This window comes from Geotrypetes seraphini, chromosome 1, assembly GCF_902459505.1.
Source record: "Geotrypetes seraphini chromosome 1, aGeoSer1.1, whole genome shotgun sequence".
Lineage (NCBI taxonomy): Eukaryota > Metazoa > Chordata > Amphibia > Gymnophiona > Dermophiidae > Geotrypetes > Geotrypetes seraphini.
In genome coordinates, this window is record NC_047084.1 from 468,564,428 (window position 1) to 468,585,209 (window position 20,782).

A 20,782-nucleotide genomic window follows, 5' to 3' on the forward strand; every position below is an offset into this window, starting at 1 on the left:
AGTACCAAAATTGCTAAATATATTGATCCACTCAGTCATCTCTAGAATTGATTAATGTAACACCCTATTTCAGGGTATTGCTCAAAAGGAGATAAGACACCTCCAATTAATCCAGAATGCTTCTATTAAAATGATAATGAAAGCAAATAAATTTGATCACGTTTCACCGCTTCTCAAAAAATCTCATTGGCTTCTGGTGTCACACTGAATAAAATATAAAATATGTCTGTTAACTCTTAAATGATTGTTGTACAAAACCCCAGCCTTCACTGACAAGGTCCTGATCCCTTATTTTCCTACCAGAACACTTTGATCCACTTATTGACTGTTCCTTTACTCAAAAATATCTTCACTCTGTTCGCCCATTAAATAATCAGGATATTTCAATGTAGTGTTAAATTAATATCTTATAAGCATGAAGGAAACATATTAAAAAACAAAATAAAAGTGTACAACATGAAAATCTACTTATTTCTTACCAAAACCACAAGTTTATGATACAAAGTTTCCAGTCATTCGACATACAAGAAGCTCATTTTGTATGACTTCCGAAAGTGAGATCTACCAAGACAATCCCACATAAGATTCCATCATGTATGCATCCCACCTTCATTGGTAAATGGTTTCCATTGATTTCATGTCTTAGTAAAATCTTTCACCTTATTCTTCGCTTAAGTCACCAAGATTCTCTGGAAAGCGATCTAAGTGACTGTGCAGATAAAGAATCTTAACACTCATCTTACAGCCAAGCCTGTTGAAATGAAAGAGCATATTCTCTACTAATTGTATCCATCTTTTTTATTTTAAAATTATTTATTTATTAATTTCAAATTACAATTCCAAGAGAAAACCTTGTTACATGAAAAACAGAGAAAGAAATAATTTTCAATGGACAATAAATTTAACAAAGGAAAATATCTTTAATCCTTCCTAAGACCTCAGTTATAAAGGAGTGGTCATAAGACCAAATTGGAGAAAATTAAAATATGCGTTAAAGAAAAGGCAATAGTGTGAGTAGGCTCTTCATTTATATTCTATTTCCCATAATCAGTCCTTGATGATCTTCTTGACCTCTAGAAACTCCTTCAAGTGGTCTGGGAAAGATGGTAGAGGCGCTGATAAAGGACCGCATCATTGATCACCTTCACGGACTGATGAAGGCCAGCCAACATAGTTTCAGCAAGGGAGATCTTGTTTGACAAACTTGCTGCAGTTCTTCAAGTGAGTAAACAGGCAGATAGACAAGGGCGACCCGGTCGACATTGTGTATCTGGATTTTCAGAAGGTGTTCGACAAGGTTCCGGCATGAACAACTACTTCGGAAAATTGTGAGCCATGGAATCGAGGGTGAAATATGTGGATTAAAAACTGGCTGGAGCATAGGAAACAGAGAGTAGGGGTAAATGGACAATATTCGGACTGGAAGAATGTCACTAGTGGGTGCCGCAGGGCTCAGTGCTTGGACCCGTGCTCTTCAACATCTTTATAAACGATCTGGACATAGGTACGATGAGCGAGATGATTAAATTTGCAGATGATACGAAGCTATTCAGAGTAGTGAAGATGCAAGGGGGATTGCAAAGATCTGCTACGTGCCACAATCATCGACATGGCAAATGAGGTTCAACATGGATAAATGTAAAGTGATGCATATCGGTAACAAAAATCTCAGGCACGAATACAGGATATCCCGGGCAGTATTTGGAGAGACCTCCCAGGAAAGGGACTTGGGAGTTCTGATCGACAAGTCGATGAAGCCATCCACACAATGTGTAGTGGCGGCGAAAAGAGCGATCAGAATGCTAGGAATGATAAAGAAGGGGATCACGAACAGATCAGAGAAAGTTATCATGCCGCTGTACTGGGCCTTGGGGCGCCCTCACCTGGAGTACTGCGTACAGCACTGGTCGCCATACATGAAGAAAGACACGGTACTACTCGAAAGGGTCCAGAGAAAAGTGACTAAGATGGTTAAGGGGTTGGAAGAGCTGCCGTACAGCGAAAGATTAGAGAAACTGGGCCTCTTCTCCCTTGAATGGAGGAGATTGAGAGGGGACATGATTGAAACATTCAAGGTATTGATGGGGATAGACTTAGTAGATAAAGACAGGTTGTTCACCCTCTCGAAGGTAGGGAGAATGAGAGGGCACTCTCTAAAGTTGAAAGGGGATAGATTCCGTATGAACGTAAGGAAGTTCTTCTTCACCCAGAGAGTGGTAGAAAATTGGAATGTGCTTCCCGAGTCTGTCAAAGGGGAAAACACCCTCCAGGGATTCAAGACCTTAGATTAAGTGGGGATGGGCGGACCCGCTATGCCTAAGGCCTGATTGGTCCAGGCTTCTAGAGCCTGGGCCAATCAGGCCTTAGGTTTCAGCGGGATGGGCCGGGAAGGGGCGGGCCTGCCTCATTTCGATGAGGCTTGCCTGCCGGCTGGACGTGCAAGACCCATCTCGCCGTAAGAACAGGTTTGGTGGAGTGGAGGTTTGGGGGTTGTTAGCGCCGGGGGGGGGTGCGTCTTCGGGCAGGAGGGATTGGGCACCCTCCTGCCAGCGATCGATATTGTCGGGGGGGGAGAAATCGGTAATGTCGGGGGGGAGATCGGTAATGTCGGGGGGCGGTCGGTAGTGTTGGGGGGGGCGGTCGGTATGGGGGGGGCGGTCGGTAGTGTCGGGGGGGGGTGCGTCTTCAGGCAGGAGGGTTTGGGCACCCTCCTGCCAGCGATCGGTCAGGGGGCCACGGCCTGCTATACTTATAGCGGCAGAGAGATTCCTTGCCACGATAAGTGTAGCGGGCCATGTCTAATCTAACCCGATTATCTAACATGGACGCCGGTTTACAGAATCGGGGTTTAGTTTAGGCCGATTCTGAATAGGACGCCTCTCCCGGGCGTCCTATACAGAATCAGGGCCTAGGTGTCTTGCGGGCCTTGCCTTCAATATAGGCGGCCTGACTGGGGAGCATTTAAAAAAAAAATGTGCATCCCGATTGGCTGATTAGACAGCTGTAGGACGCCTACAGCTGCCTAAAATCGGGACACACTTTTGGAGAATCAGGGCCAAATTGTTTAGCCACTGAAGAGTTTTTGAGAATTTTTAAAATACAACCTAGGATCATATTCATATCTTGCTCAAATACAAAAGCAACTAAGAGCGTAGCTCTCTCAGTGGTTTCAGATACAGTTTGTTCCAAAACAGTACCATATTTTTTCACTCTATAAAACACACTTTTTCTACCCCTCAAAAGGGGGTGGAAATAAGGGTGCATCTTATGGAGCGATTACCCCCCTGTAGACAACAGCCCTCCCGGTACCTTTTTTTGAAGTCCGTTGGAGCTGTTCCTGTTCCTACCTGTCTCTTTCACTGAGCGGCTCTTCATCAGTTCGGGCAGAGCAGCACAGAAGGCAGGAGTATGCTGTTCACGTTCCTGCCTGGTTTGGTGCTGCTTCTCGATTGGCAGTTCTTGCAACTCTTTAGTCTTTCATCATACAAGAGGAGTTCCACCTCACCAGAACTGTGTGCAATACTCAAGGTTAGACACATCATGGAGTGTTTTATTCTTGATCTTATTTATAATCACTTTCTTAATAATTCCTACCATCTTGTTTGTTTGTTTTATTACCACGGCTGCACACTGGACAGAAGATGTCAGTGTAGTGTCTGCAATGACAACCAGATCTTTTCCATGGGTACTGACTCCTAAGGTGGACCCTAGTGTAAGGTAATTATGACTTGGATTATTTTTCTCGATGTGTATTACATTGCATTGTCCACATTAAATTTCATCTGCTATATGGATGCCCAATTTTCCAATTTCCTAAGGTCTTCCTGAAACTTTTCACAGTTTTAGAGAGCTGGAACGCAGTTACTCCAGAGAAAGTTCTCTATTACGGTTTAACAGAATGATAGACAACACAGATTGTGAATAAATATATTCTAGATCCAATTGTGGAATTAGTATAATCTCCAATAGACTGTTTCTCAGATGAGGCATTTTCTTTAAAGATGGCTTAATAATATCATCCAGCAAATTTTCTCTTAATTTTTAAAATTAAGCACTGATCCTCTTTTTAAAGAGTTTCATATATCCCAAATCAAAAGAAGGTGAAATAAGTGTAGTCTTCTGACAAGCTATTTCGAGAAGGTGAATATTGATAAGGAAAGAAATTCAAGACAGAAGAAATAGGGGGAACAACAAATAGTAATCTTGACACTGAATGGAGAAATGAGCTAGAAGAACAGACGGCTTGAGAATGGTGATGGAATGGAAAAAGAGCCAAGATTTAGAAGATTATCTATATATATAAAATCGGAGGTATGTATGTGTGTATGTATGTGTGTGTGTATGTGCCGCGATCACTCAAAAACGGCTTGACCGATTTGAACGAAACCTGGTATGCAGATCCCTCACTACCTGGGATGATATGTTCTGGGGGTCTCGCGGCCCACCTGCACACGTGGGCGGAGCTACAAACATAAAATCAGATTTCACCCATTCATGTCAATGGAAAAAATGTAAAAAGCTGCCATTCTCACAGTAATTCAAAAACGGCTTGACCGATTTGAACGAAACTTGGTATGCAGATCCCTCACTACCTGGGGTGATATGTTCTGGGGGTCTCGCGGCCCACCTGCACACGTGGGCGGAGCTCCAAACAGAAAATCAGATTTCACCCATTCATGTCAATGGAAAAAATGTAAAAAGCTGCCATTCTCACAGTAATTCAAAAACGGCTTGACCGATTTGAACGAAACTTGGTATGCAGATCCCTCACTACCTAGGGTGATATGTTCTGGGGGTCTCTCGGCCCACCTGCACACGTGGGCGGAGCTACAAACAGAAAATCAGATTTCACCCATTCATGTCAATGGAAAAAATGTAAAAAGCTGCCATTCTCACTGTAATTCAAAAACGGCTTGACCGATTTGAACGAAACTTGGTATGCAGATCCCTCACTACCTGGGCTGATATGTTCTGGGGGTCTCGCAGCCCACCTGCACATGTGGGCGGAGCTACAAACAGAAAATCAGATATCACCCATTCATGTCAATGGAAAATATGTAAAAAGCTGCCATTCTCACTATAATTCAAAAATGGCTTGACCGATTTGAACGAAACTTGGCATGCAGATCCCTCACTACCTGGGGTGATATGTTCTGGGGGTCTCTCAGCCCACAACTCTATGTTGCTTGCTCAAGGGTGGGTTCACCGAACAATTTATATGTTCTAGCTCCTGGAGGTGAAACTAAAAATGTTGTTTATAATCACGTTTTGCGTTAGTTGTATTGTATTCATTTTGTCAAATATTTCACATTATAATTTGAATATTGTACTTTTTATTAAGCTGTAAAAAAATAATTTCATTCACCACTATAAAGTATCTTTATTTGAATCCATTTACAGTGCTATTGCTATAATTAAATACCCGTGCAACGGCGGGGCATCAGCTAGTTATGAATAAATAAGAAATAAGAAGTTACAGTATTTACAACAATACTTTAAATGGGGATACAAAAACACTAAGGAATATTAAGTAAAAAAGATCTAAAAGTTATTCTATAATTTATAGAGAGGAAAACTTTGAAATTTTAATAATCTTATTTTTATTCCCACAGGTATTACTTGAAAATGGGAACTAAAAATCACACCATTGTGACATCATTCATTCTCTTTGGAATGTCGGACCTTCCAGAGCATCGGATCTTGATTTTCTTGGTGTTTCTAGTTCTGTACCTGCTTAACTTGTTAGGAAATATTGTCATGATCATATTAATAGTCAATGACCCCCAACTTAAAACCCCCATGTATTTCTTTCTCTGTAACTTGTCCTTTGCAGACATGTGTTTGGCCACAGTCAATGTTCCTAATCTACTGGCCAATTTCTTTTCCAAGAGTAAAGCCATTTCTTACTCTGGATGTATTACACAGATGCATTTCTTTCTTACTACAGGAATTGCTGAATGTTTTCTTCTTTCAGCGATGGCATATGATCGATATGTGGCAATCTGTAACCCTCTCCATTATACACTGGTGATGAACAGGAAACTCTGTAGTCTGATAGCAGCTGGATGCTGGACCATTGCTTACTTCCATTCCTTGTTGCACACTTTGTTGATGTCTCAGTTGTCATTCTGTGGGCCAAATAAAATTGACCACTTTTTTTGTGACCTCGTACCTCTACTAAAGCTCTCCTGCTCTGACATTTCCACAAATGAAATAGTGATTTTTATTGATGGAGCCATTGTAGGATGTGGCGCCTTCCTATGTATACTGATCTCCTACGTACGCATCCTCATCGCCATCCTTGGCATTCAGTCATCTGAGGGGAGAAGCAAAGTCTTCTCCACTTGTTCCTCCCACCTTATTGTGCTGACTTTGTTCTTTGGGTCTGCTTATTTCACCTATCTGCAACCCTCTTCTAGCTATATCCAAGAAAGGAACAGGATCATGGCTGTAATGTACACAGTTGTTACACCAATGCTAAACCCATTTATTTATAGTCTTAGAAACAATGATGTGAAGGGAGCTTTAAGACGTACTATTGGTAGAAGGTTGATTCCTGTTCAGGCATTTAAAGTCTGTGTTTTAATTAAAGTTTAGGAAGTCAAAATTCAGTGGTGTAGTTACTATTTATTGAACATATAAATGGTCTTTTATAGATTTGCATATTTAAGTAGCATATATCCAAATAAGTCATTCTTTGAAAATCTACCCATAACTTTAAGTGGTCTATTAAATCCAGCATTCAGCTATATAACTTTTACTTTCTGCAGTCGAATCTTCCAAATGAATTTTTTTTTTTACATTTAGCCCCCCCATACTCCAAGGGACCCTTTTATCAAGGCGATCTACCCCTAGCCACATCCACTTTTATATATGCACTTCGGACTAGGCACCTACTTTTTATTGAGCTGCATTTTTCGAGTTAGATGTCTAACTTTCAATTAAGTCCAATAATGGCAATTATGAGATATTAAGTGCTAATTATCAGCACTGATTAAGCCTATTAAATTAAGCACTTACATAGCTTTAGGTGAGCTTTATAGAATTTGGAGGTAAATATAAAATGAATTTGAAATCAAAATCAAAAGCAGTAAACCAGTTGTGATTTCAAATTGAAAATCAGCAGTGCAAGTTACTGTCACTGAATGCAAATGTCACAGAAAAGAATTATAGACTAATACACCAATATTGATAAGCATGGATGTGTACATTACAAATAAATATATATTAAGAATTAATATGTGTCTAATGTAATGTCTAAGTGCTATAGTATGAAACTTACAAGTTAGTCCACACCTTCCATGTTATTTCATAACATTGAAACGAAAAGTGTGGAATAACTTGTAAGCTTCATGGTCCCACATCATTCTCTTCTTGGTTAGGCTGAGAACTGTTCAGCGGCCCTTCGTATTGTGACAGGCAACTGCCTATCTCATGTAGAAATACCCCTTCTGATACTGCCAGGGATAAAAGTGTGTCAACTCCAGCTAAGAGAGACAGCTCAGGAGATATAAGGCAGAGGGATAAAAACATAAGGGAGATTTGTACCAGAATCAGACAGGATTATGTAACTCCCTATTATTCCCTTGCTAGGAAGACTGAGCAGAATATCTGTGAGCTCCAGAGAATAAGATCTGACACTGAAAGAGTTAACAGAGGAGGTGGGTTTCAGTCTAGTGAGGAACATGCTGTGCAGCCAATCAGATAGAGAGTTTCCCCAGCAGGCAGAGAATGTGTAGGTAAATTGAACCCAGCTGGTCTATCATGGAAGCTGACTGCAGCAAGGTTCTCAGAGCCAGGGAAATAGGAAGACACAGACAGCCTCTGTAGGCAGAAAGCTGCCTGCTCCTTCATATCCCAGCCACTTGAATTCCCAGCAGAGCCCTACCAAGAGAAGGATAGTTCTTCAACCCCAGGTAGCGGTGTGGGAGGAGGTGGGAGAAAGATAAGCTTTGAAACTGCTGAAAATGTCTGTCTCCTGAAGCAGGGGGCAGGGAGGAGTATGCAGAGCCTGATTGCCTAATGGGTTATGAAGAGATTGAATCTGTTTATAGTGATCTAGGGTAGTTCATGGAATGGCTAAATGAAGGGGAAGTCTGTGTGAGTGAAAATATGGTTGAATGAAGCTTCGGTTTAACTTTAAACCTAAGAGGTATGAAAGCAAACACTGCAGTTGGTTTCAAAATGGAAAGTGTGTGAGTGAAGACTATTGAATTCCCCAGCCAGGGAAGGGGAAAGGACATTCACTGCACATGGAGAACTAGGTGAGAAAACTTAGGGAGCTAAAAGCTGCTTTCTTTATCAGAGCTCTAGGGCACTTATCAGAGGGCCGGGAGGGCATGATTCCACTCTGGCCATAAGTAAACGGGTCAGCAGTGCCATTGCCCAAGCAGGGCAAAAGTGCTGAGAGAAGCCTTGCAATAAGCTAGACTGTAGCTTGAATAGTAATAAAAAGAGAGGAAAATAAAAACCTCTTTTTCCCTGAGAAGGAGAGAGCAGGGAGGGGGAAAGCCTTATCCCAGCTAGGAGGCTAGAGTCTCCTTTATCCCACCCTTGGGGGAAGGGAGAGGCAGCTGCTGGAACTGTGTTTAACGCAAAGCAGCCTATATTACAAGCACTACCCATTGTACAGAATCCAGAGAACAGTTGAACTGTGGAAAGCTTATTTTTTATTATTTGGAAGTTCCTGGTATGGACTGTGTATAAAGTAAAGCCAAGGGCTACCTGAGAGAAACTGCCTCTGAATGAGACTGCAGAACGAGATTTGGGGGTGATCATTAGTGAAGACATGAAAACTACCAATCAAGAGAAGGCTTCATCCAAGGCTAGGCAAATGCTGGGTTGTATCCGGAGAAGCTTTGTCGGTTGGAAACTCGAAGTCATAATGCCATTGTACAGAACCATGGTGAGGCCTTATCTGGAGTACTGTGTACAATTCTGGAGGCCACATTACCGTAAGGATGTGATGAGAGTTGAGTCGGTTCAGTGAATGGCCACCAGGATTGTCTCGGGGCTCAAGGATCTCTCGTACGAAGAAAGGCTGAATAAACTGCGGCTATACTCTCTCGAAGAACATAGGGAGAGGGGAAACATGATTGAGACGTTTAAATATATCACTGGTCGTATCAAGGTAGAAGATGATATTTTCTTTCTTAGAGGACCCTCGGCCACAAGAGGGCATCCGCTAAAAATCAAGGGCGGGAAGTTTCACGGCGACATCAGGAAGTACTTCTTCACCGAAAGAGTGGTTGACAATTGGAATGGGCTTCCAGTGCAGGTGATCGAGGCCAGCAGCATGCCAGATTTTAAGCATAGATGAGATGCTTATGTCGGATCTCTAAGAGGGTAGAGTTAAGGGGATGGGTCATCAGAGTGTGATCTCTCAAAGAGCAACTAGGGGGGGAGGGTCAATAGAGTGGGCAGATTTGATGGGCTTTGGCCCTTTTCTGCCGTCACTTTCTATGTTTCTATCAGAGTGAAATTTGTTTTGTTTTAAAGAAAAATAAAAAGATGGGTTGTTTTTTTTGGGGGGAGAAATAATATTGACTGGACCTTCTTTCCTTGGGGCCCAGAGCCTTACTATCATTGGCACTCCAAGAGGCGTGGATCTGAAGCGAGTGGCGGGTGCCATGGTTGACCCTCGGGCACCCATGACCCTGTCACAGTATGCACCTAACTGAGAGACATGCCCTTGGCCTATCCATGCTCCACCTACATGTCCATCCCATTGTAGTTAGGAACTATAGCACTTAGACACTACATTTTAGAATAGCACCTAGTGTACATAGGTACCCAACTGTCTACTTGATAATTCCTTTCATGTAAGTATGTAGCACCTACCTCTAGGCACCACATCATAGAATTGCTCCCTAAGTAAGGTTACCAGATGTCCAGATTTACCTGGACATGTCCTCTTTTTAGAGGATATGTTCAGGCATCTGGATGGCTTTTCACAAAACCCTGCACTTCAGCATCGGGCCACGTCGTGAAATCATCTGCACATATGCAGATGCAACGCGGTGATGTTACGCACACGCACATATGTGTGTGATGTGATTGTGTCACACCTGCGCAGGTGCAGATGCTCTCCCAGGCTCGAGAACAGGTTCAGGGGGCATGGCTAGGGGACGAGGCTGGGGCGGAATGGGCATGACTTGGGCGGAACGGGGCAGAGCTGGGTGGAACTAGGCGGGATTGGGGGCAGGGCCATGGGTCCGGATTTTACAATAGTAAAATCTGGTAACCCTATAGCAACTGCACATGATTATCACATGCTAATAGGCAGGTTAATGTGGGACCTTACAGGGCATGCTTTCCACACCCTCCAATTGTTACCACGTAAAACTTGCAGCTACTGTGGGGAAAAGTTCCTTGTCAAGACGTAGTAACTGCAGATTTGACCATGGCTTAAAAAAGAGGCCCTTAGGAATCTAGCACTTAATTTTAGAACTAGGCTCATAAATTAGAATCTTAAATCAAGGTAAATGAATGGCAGAACTACTTTTATATCAAATGAACACTTTCACAAAAGATATAAGAAAGATGTCTACTGGATATCTATGGTTCCTTGCAAGCTAAATCATAAACAACAAACAAGCAGAGGAAAAAACTACAGACTGAGGCCCTCCCATCACCACAATGGTGGTTTAAAGGTGGTTAGGCGATAACCTCACTGGCAAAAAACTTCTGTAATGTTGTAGATAGATAAAAGCATTGCTTGGTGCTGTTTCATCATTCATAAGTTATATGCATTTAAGGATAGAGGAAAATCTTCCACTTATGTGTTATTGATCGGTACACCAACGATGGCCAGCGTTTTACAATTTTGCTGCCTCAGGGTGTAACAGATCCGATCGAACTTAACAAGGGATGCTGAACAGCATCTCAACCTCAAAAAGAACTACTTTTATAAGCATGCAGATCAATATTCTGAACTATTTAACTGGGCACCATTGATTTTCAATGCTAGTATCCAAATAACAATCAGGGAAGCTAGGACTGCATATAATCCACAAATTAGTAACTTGGTCACTTTAAGGAACTGCTTTACTCAGAAGACATGAAAGTTTTCTTCTTCAGACAACTGAAATCCTTAGAGTTCATAGTCCCCAGAGCCAATAGAATTAATTCCAATTAAATATCCTCCCAAATCATCTTTTCCTCATTTCTGATCAGCAGGAGAAGCAGCAGGGTATGTGCTGACGGGGTTAGACAATCTGATGTATCCATATGTCTTGAAGTCATTTTCTTGTTAATTTCTTGACAGTAGATTTCACATGTAGTTTATGGGCCTGTGCCCCGTATGGACATAAAGGTCTTTCTTGGTCAAGGAAGGAAGTTTGTAAAGCCCATAGAAACCTTTGGATTCAGGAAGCACAGATAAGGTGAGTTATCCAAGAATGGAGACTTTGACAGCTGACTTCTTTAGCAGTTTGAGTCAAATTACCTAAATAACTATCCTATAACTAAATTTCAGTGGCATCCATATAGCTTTCATGGTCTACCATAAACACATGTTTTCAGAGCCAATAGCTAGCTAAAGCCCTGTACTAGATACCTATTTGGGTGAGCACATTTTAAAATGTTTTTATTTTTCAGGGATTTTGATTTACATTTTAAATCTGTGGACATTTTGTTAGAAAAAATGGAACACTCAACATTTAGCAGTATAAAACTGAGGGATCCCATTTCAGCATTGTCCAGGAAGTGCAAATGGGTTAGAGTTATGTTCAGACTACTAAATGTATAGTTAGCCAGGAAAAGATAGAACAGCCATTTTGTTGTCTAAGTTTATCCAGTTTGTTATTCAGTTACCATTTGGAATATGGCCACTAACTAGATAACCTTTGGCTCTTCCATGGTTTGTCCAGAAAATGCCAAGGTATTCCTATTTAGTAGCACCATCTCGTTACTGCCACTGACTATCCCTCTCATTGGCACTTAATCGAGTAGCAGAAACTTTTAACCAGATAAGTGGCTTTAAATATTGACCCTACAGGGTTTCTAAGCACAAATTATAAGAACATAATCATCTGGTTTCAGATAGAGACCAATGCAAGTCACAAATATCTGCTAGGATCCCAAAGAGCAAATCTATTCCTTGTTTCTCATATTAACACGTAGGATCTCTTAGAGAGAGGAAGAGAGAATGGTTGCTGTGGATGGGCTATTTGGCCTTTATCTGCCATCATGTTTCTATGTTTAAGGCCTTTTCCTGCATGAACTTGTCTCAGCCCCCCTCAGGTATTATCAAGAAAGGTATTACAGCCAGAACGAAAGAAGTTATCCTGCCATTATATGAGGCGATGGTGCGCCCGCATCTGGAGTACTGCGTCTAATATTGCTCGCCGTACCTTAAGAAGGATATGGCGATATTTGAGAGGGTTCAGAAAAGAGCGACGCGATTGATAAAAGGTATGGAAAACCTTTCATATGCTGAAAGATTAGAGAATCTGGAAAAGCGGAGGCTTAGATGGGACATGATGGAGACTTACAAGATCATGAATGGCATAGAGAAAGTGGAGAGGGACAGATTCTTCTAATTTTCAAAAACTACAAGAACGAGAGGGCATTTGGCAAAATTAAGAGGGGACAGTTTCAGAACCAATGCTAGGAAGTTCTTCTTCACCCAAAGGGTGGTGGACACCTGGAATGCGCTCCCAGAGAGAGTGGTAGGACAGAGTACGGTATTGGGGTTCAAGAAGGGATTAGATAATTTCCTGAAGGAAAAGGGGATAGAAGGGTATAGATAGAGGATTACTAGACAGGTCCTGGACCTGATGGGCCGCCGCGTGAGCGGACTGCTGGGCATGATGAACCTCTGGTCTGACCCAGCAGAGTCACTGCTTATGTTCTTATGTTCTATTATAAATGCTAGTGGAGAAAATAGCTATTTTCAGATCAGAAAAATGACAAACTTTTTATTTTAAGACTGACTACATTGACATCCCAGCAGAGCAGTGGGACAGCCTAGGGAACACTGCAGTGGACTTTAAACAAAAGGTCCCAGGTACACATCTCACCATTACTCCCTTACATTGTATGGAAGCCCTCCAAAATACACCCAAAGCCTACTGTACCGAACTGTATACTGCAATAGCCCTTATGCCTTCAGGTGTCACTTATACGTACTATACTGTAGATACAGAAGGTTATAGGTGGGTTTTTGAGAACTCACACATTCTACCACAGTTGTAATGGTTAGTATGGGATATGGGTCTGGGACCCTTCTCTATAGTCTATTACACTGACTACTACTACTCCTGGCATAATTATGTACATAATTCCCTTTTCCCATGCATGATCTCAAAGGGGGTCAGCTTTCTTGGGTCACAGTATAGACAGCATTTCCCACATGCTGCTTACCACTAACCTGGAAGTCTCTCTGCAGCAGATATGAGGTTTCTAAGTTAGCAGCAGGCAGCGTGTGAGAATCACTGTTGATACTGGGACCTGATGAAGCAAGCCTTACTAGGGGAAAGAGAGTACAGGGGAGGGGAGGGGAGGAAAGAAAGTTGCTGGTACAGGAGAAGGGGAGGGTGAGACTAAGGGAAATATTGTACAGGAGGAAGGGAGAGAGATATGCATGGTGAGGGGAGAGGATAAAATGTCCACATAATCCAAGTTTATTAATATCTTGATATACCGTCTATCACAAAATAATATCTAGGCGGTTTGCAATTAATAAAATATATTTAAAAGCATATGTTAAAAAAAAGGGGGAAAAAGAAAAATCCATCACCAAATTTAGTGAAGGGGGGACGATGCATGGAGGGAAATAGAAAGGTTTAACCAAGGGCACAAGCAGTGGGAAAGAAACAGAAATGTTGGATATGGCAGTGGAGAAGAGGTAGGGAGTGCATGCTGCATGGGGAGAAGGACATAAGGGAGGGAGAGGGAGAGGTATTGGACATAGGGGTAGATGAAAGGGAGTGAAAAATATACAGGAGGAGAGGGGGAGAAGGGAGATGTTGGATCTAGGAGCAGAGTGCAGTGATGGAGAGATTCTTGGCAATGGGAATGAGGGAAAAGAGAGGGAGAAATGCTGGACCATGGGGGAGAGTGTATGAGAGAAGATAGAAGAGAGAGGGAGATGTCAGGCTACAAATATGGGGAGGAAAGGAAGAGGGAGCAGATGCTGGGTCATAAGAGTGGTGGAAGGAAGACACTGAGAATAGTAGAAACTTGAGAAGGGGAGAGGTTGGCAAGGAAATGGATGAGAGGATAGATTTTACAAAGGTAGGGGTATGTTGAACATGAAAGGGAATTGAAAATTGAGGAAAGAATGAGATGGGGAATGTGAGAGAAGATGAAAATGTGTTAGGTAGCTGAAAAGTGAGGAGAAAAAAGATAAAGAAGAGGCAGGAAAGAGCTAAAATAGAATGATCCATATGTCAGAGGGAGATGTAGTGAGAGAATAGACAGGAGAGAGAAGAAAAGACAAATGGAGAGCAACCACTTGAAGAATTTGCAGAAAAGAGAAACTGGAAACAACATGATAGAAAAATAAAGCATCCAAACAACAAATGTAGAATAATTTTTTTTTAATGTTTTAAATGGAATATAGATAATAACACTGGCTAACACTCATTTTGGTGCCTCAAATGTTAGACCTGTTTCTAGATATATTTGACCCGCTGATTCCAAAAAATAGCACCAGATTTCTTCTATCAGCTCTAGTTTTTGAGATACTGAATACGTGCCATATATCACTCTTCACTCTGTTCGCCCATTAAATAATCAGGATATTTTAATATAGTGTTAAATTAATATCTTCTATGCATGAAGAAACATTAAAAATCAAAAGAAAAGTGTACAACATGAAAATCTACTTATTTCATACCAAAACCACAAGTTTATGATACAAATTTTCCAGTCATTTGACATACAAGAAGCTCTTTTTGTATGACTTCTGAGAATGGGATCTTCCAAGACAATCCCACATAAGATTCCAACAATATTCTGCCATCATGTATGCATCCCACCTTCATTGGTATCTGGTTTCCATTGTTTTTATGTCTTGGTAAAATCTTTTTCTTTGTTCTTCACTTAAGTCACCAAGGTTCTCTGGAAAGCGATCTAAGTGACTGTGCAGAAAATGGACCTTAACACTCATCTTACAGCCAAGCCTGTTGAAATGAAAGAGCATATCCTCTACTAATTGTCTTCTTCTTTTTTAAAACATTTTAAATTATTATTTTTTTTAAATTTCAAATTACAATTCACAAGAGAAAACCTTGTTACATGAAAAACAGAGAAAGAAATAATTTTCAAGGGACAATACATTTAACAAAGGAAAATATCTTTAACCCTTCCTAAGAACTCAATTATAGAGGAGTGGTCATAAGACCAAATTGGAGAAAATGAAACTATATGTTAAAGAAAAGGCAATAGTTTGAGTAGGTTCTTCATTTATATTCTATTTCCCATAATCAGTCCTTGATGATCTTCTTGACCTCTAGAAACTCCTTCAAGTGGTCTGGAGAGAAAAAAGTATACTTAGTTCCCAGATACCAGACCAGGCATTTACAATGGTATGTTAAAAAAAAAACATAGCACTTGATTTAATAGTTTCCTGTTGTAAAAAAAGAAACATTTTCCTTCGTTCCTGAGTAGATCTTGAAGCATCTGGATAGACCCAAATTCTTTGACCCCTGAAAAGCTTTTGAGAATTTTTAATGTACAACCTTAGGATCATATTCATATCTTGCTCAAATACATAAGCCACTATGAGCGTAGCTCTCTCAGTGTTTTCAGATACAGTTTGTTTGAAAAGAGTAGACACATTTTCAAAATCAATCTATTCCTTTTTCATCAGTTTTTTCTGTATAATTTTGAAGACAGTTTTTATTTGGCAGGTAATATATCTTATTTATTGGAGGAATGTTATCAGTAGGAATTTTAAATTCTCAATTAAGTATATTTTGAAAAGGTCTATTGGCAATGTTCCTTGTGTCAATAGTAAATTCAAGAGTGGGAGGTTTAATTATCGAATAAAATTTTCCATTTGTTCTAATTTTCTGTGTATTGAGGTATTGTCTTTAATCATTGCTACCTTAGATTGTTGTAACTGCTGAATATCCTCCAGAGTTTGCCTGATTCGATCCGTAAATTCCATTTTCACAGAATCAACAGATTTAGTTAAAGTATCAAGTTTAGTGACAATATTTGTTACCTCCTCTGTTGATTTTGCCATTGTAGCCTCCAAATGTTGAAGTAGTGCCCAGATATCATTCAAGGAAGCTTCCATGGAAGTGGGTTGAATCCCCAATTTCTTGCTTAATTTCTTCAGTTTCTCCGCTGCTGACGCTGTGCCCTCGCTGAGAGATTCTGTGCATCCTCTTCCAGGATCATGTGTCTCCTGCTCCAGAGCCCTGGCAGTGGTTGGACATGGAGAACTAACGGGTGCCAGAGGATTGAGAGATGTTTCCAGTCCCATAGGGGTAAAAGGCTCTCCAATGTCTTTCCCTGAAGCCGGACCAACCTCTCCGGAAGCAGCAGAAGGCAGAGCCGCGATGAATCGGTCAACAGTTTACTGAAAGGGGATGGATGAAAGAGCTGGCAAGGGTATGGCCCTAATCACCTCCTTCTTCTTTGAATGTGGCATCAGTGGAGAAAATAGGTAAAAATAATCAGTTGTAAAGAACATAAGAACATAAGAATTGCCGCTGCTGGGCCAGACCAATGGTCCATCCTGCCCAGCAGTCCACTCACACGGTGGCCCCTAGTTCAAGACCAGTGCTCCAAATGAGTCCAGTCTCACCAGTTTAGCATGAACTTGTCCAACTTTGTCTTGAAACCCTGGAGGGTGTTTTCCCCTATAGCAGACTGCGGAAGAGCATTCCAGCTTTCTACCACTCTGTGGGTGAAGAAGAATTTCCTTACGTTTGTACGGAATCTATCCCCTTTCAACTTTAGAGAGTGTCCTCTCGTTCTCCCTACCTTGGAGAGGGTGTACAGTCTGTCTTTCTCTACTAAGTCTATTCCCTTCAGTATTTTGAATGTTTTGATCATGTCTCCTCATAGTTTCCAGTTTTCAAGGGAGAAGAGGCCCAGCTTCTCCAATCTCTCACTGTACGACAACTCCTCCATCCCTTTAACCATTTTAGTCGCTCTTCTCTGGACCCTTTCGAGTAGTACCGTGTCCTTCTTCATGTACAGTAACCAGTGCTGGACCTGTGCTTCCTTGCGGCTTCTCACACTGCCACAATCTTGATCACTTGTCCCCCTCTTTTACAAACACATAGCGTGAGTTTTAGCTCCGGCAGTGGTGGTAACTGCTGTGATGCTCATAGGAATTCTATGAGCGTCGGAGCAGTTACCACTGCTGCCAACACTAGAACCCATGCTATGCATTTGTAAAAGGGTGTATATGTAGTTGTCTGCCTTCTTGTTACCAAGAAAATTTTTCACAAGAACAAATGAAGACCAGCCACATGATTTGATTTCATTTATTGATGCTATGAAATGTGAGTCAGTTATAAGTTGTCTGATCTGTGGACCATCAAAAATTCCTGCCTTCAGTTTTTCCATGGTAAGTCCAGGTAACATATGTGCAATGTATTCAATGTACGAACCATCTTTATTAAAAGCCTTTACAAATTGTTTCATCAGGCCTAGCTTTGTATGTAGTGGTGGAAGTATGATTCGGTCTCATGCTACCAAAGGTTCATTGATTACATATTGTCTTCCAACCACCATAATAACCCCAGGAACAGGTCAAAAAACCCAAAGCACCAAAAAAAACCCACACATTTTTTGTTGGCCTGTGTAATTAGCAAAAATATTGTTTAAATTTTGACAAATACACTTGCAGAAATTGCTAATTTTGTGCACAAAATTTTTTTTTCACTAGTCTACTCTAGGGACCTGTTTGCTACACTATTAGGACTGGACTTAGGAAGCTGTCATACATGCTGGCATTGTTTTTTGGGGTTTTTTTCACATCATTTGGAAGTGAGAGGGGTTCAGTGACCACTAGGGGAGTAAGGATGTGTGTGTGTGTGTGTGTGTGGGGAGGGAGGGAGGGGGTCATGCCTTAATCCTTCCAGTGATAATCTAGTCAGTTTGGGCACCTTTTTTGGCACTTATTCATTGTTGAAACAGGTCTATACTCAAAGATCCAATTTTTGCCCTGTGCACACCTTCTTGAGATTTAGATGGCCTGTGGAAGAACTCCATGGAAAACATCTTAAAAATGGGTTTCCAATTTGGATGCTTTGGCGAAAACCCCATCCATCTGCTGTTTAATGCCACTTTTGGATGTTTTAAGTTTTGAAAATAAGCCTCTATATCTTTTTGAGATAGGGCAACCAGAACTAAACTGTCACACCATAAAGCAGCATATATATTCTGCATTCCTTTCTAAATCTTTCCTGTATTGAGGATGTCAACATCTTTATCACAGTGACTCCAAGATCCTTTTTCTGAGTTATGATCCCAAAATGGAGACCACCATTGTCTACCTACAGTTAAAATTGTTTTTTCCTATCTGCATCACTTTTATTTGTCCAGATTACATTTCAGCTGCCATTTTCCAGGCCCCTGGCTGCAATGTCTTCCTATAGCTGCTCATAGTTTGTTTATGATTTAACAACTTTAAAATAATAGTTAAACCGCTTCTAACTCAGCTAGAACTGGAGTATTGCGGGATGAACTCAGACGCCCTGCAATAACTTCAAAATGTGAGCATGTTCTTCGTGTCAGTAGCAAAGAATGGGCATTTGTGTACTAATCAGTAAGTAAACCTATATTACCACATGCTAACTGGTTAGATCAGGGATATTGTGTGAGCCCTTACCACTTGCAATATGGTTAGTGATAAATGTTAACATAGTAATTGAAATAAATGAAGAGAAACCACCAAGGAAATGAACAAAGACATGGTGGTTTCTCTTCATTTATTTCCATAATCATGTTTATGATCAACACCATACACCAGTGGTCTCAAACTCAAACCCTTTGCGGGGCCACATTTTGGATTTGTCGGTACTTGGAGGGCCTCAGAAAAAAATAGTTACTGTCTTATTAAAGAAATGACAATTATGCATGAGGTAAAACTCTTTATAGTTTATAAATCTTTCCTTTTAGCTAAGTCTTAATAATAATATTGTCATTTATAGCTACAGAGACATATGATCAAGAAACTTTTATTTTACTTTTGTGATTATGATAAACATACCGAGGGCCTCAAAATAGTACCTGGCGGGCCACATGTAGCCCCCAGGCCATGAGTCTGAGACCACTGCCATACACATATGTATCACAATTTGTCTAGAAGTTTCACCATTTTGTATTTTCAATCACTCTTCACCATTTTCAATCATCATCATGTCAATTATCTATATTATATATATATATATATATATATATATATATATATATATATATATTTATGCACCATAGTTTATTTTTTTTCTCATACACCTATCACCTCACATCATTTTTATCTGTCTTCTTTTGTTGCCTTGAGTCTCACCATCTTGCATTTGTCTTTGTGCACACCACCTTTCATGTAATTAAGGGCTCCTTTTACTAAGCTGCGCTAGCATTTTTACTGCGCGCTAACCCCCGCGCTACGTGGAAAATACACCAGCTCTATGGATGCATTAGTGTGTAGCGCACGCGGCCATGTAGCACATGCTAAAACTGCTAGCGCAGCTTAGTAAAAGGAACCCTAAGGGGTTCATAATAATAAAAAAAAAAAAGTCTAAAAAGTGTCCTAAATGGCTACTTAGACGATCAAAAAGCCTGATCGTCCAAGTACCCATAACCAAAGCTGGTTTTTAGACGTATCTAAAAACAGCTTAGGCCTTTCCCCTGCCTCTAGACGCACAGAGAGAAAAGAGATATGTTTAGAGGAGGGGAAAAGGCGGGCATTGGGCGAGAGGTGGGCAGACCTACACCTAGGCGTACAACAGGTATAACCAAAACATTTCACAGGTTGCCTAGTCGGCACTTAGACCTTTTTGACTTAGACGAAGTCAAACCAGGTCTAAGTGCTGAAAAAGGGGCCGCTGAGCTGATGGCCGCTGGTGCGATCAGTTCAGTGGCCCGGCAACCTACCCACCGCAACCATCACGGCAGGAGAGATGCCCAATCTCTCCTGCCGCGATACATCACCCCCCCAACAACATCGGGGAAAGAGGGAGCCCAAGCCCTCTTGCCCTATTGAACCGCGACCCCCCCCCCCCCCTGACAACATCGGGGCAAGAGGGAGCTCAAGCCCTCCTGCCCCGGCGATCATGCCCCACTTTCCAAGCCAAGTATGAGCAGGCCAGGAGGGAGCCCAAGCCTTCCTGGCCCCGGCGACCCCCCCATCCGAAACAATGGGCCAGGAGGGAGCCCTGATATATCTCCAAAAAGATATAGCAGAATTAGAAAAGAGCAACCAAAATGATTTATTTATTTGGATTTATATCCCACCCTCCCAGAGGATCACAGAACGGGCTACAAGTTTACTTACATAATAAAACATAACAGGGTAAACATTTTACATCGGGGAGCATGACAGTAGTGAAAAAGCATAGCAATACTTAATAGGATATGACAGGACGAGACCTCATACAGCATGGGTGGTGATGTTATGAGTTTGGTATGACATTGCGGTAACTAATAGACAATGGCAGTACGTTATAGGGCCTGTCAGTATGCAGCGTGGTAAGGCAGTATTTAACAGCATGGCAGTATATTTGGATGTATTACATGCATGACATGATATGTGGGGTGGCACTCATCTTGTATGATGAAAGACTAAAGAGATAGGAGTTCTTCAGCCCGGAAA

At 41.3% G+C, this 20,782-nt stretch overlaps 2 protein-coding genes across 2 annotated transcripts in view; both read left to right on the plus strand.

Moving 5' to 3' along the window:
* The window catches only part of LOC117368452, a 42,449-nt gene extending 36,826 nt beyond the window's left edge, over positions 1-5,623 (plus strand). The window contains 1 exon segment of the mRNA XM_033962128.1: positions 5,613-5,623. Coding sequence (XP_033818019.1) covers positions 5,613-5,623 — 11 coding nt within the window.
* A 2-nt stretch (positions 5,624-5,625) lies between these two features.
* On the plus strand, positions 5,626-6,597 carry LOC117368457 (olfactory receptor 1361-like). Its single transcript, XM_033962140.1, has one exon. The coding sequence runs from the start codon at positions 5,626-5,628 to the stop codon at positions 6,595-6,597; it is 972 nt and encodes a 323-aa protein (XP_033818031.1).
* The last annotated feature ends 14,185 nt before the right edge of the window (positions 6,598-20,782 follow it).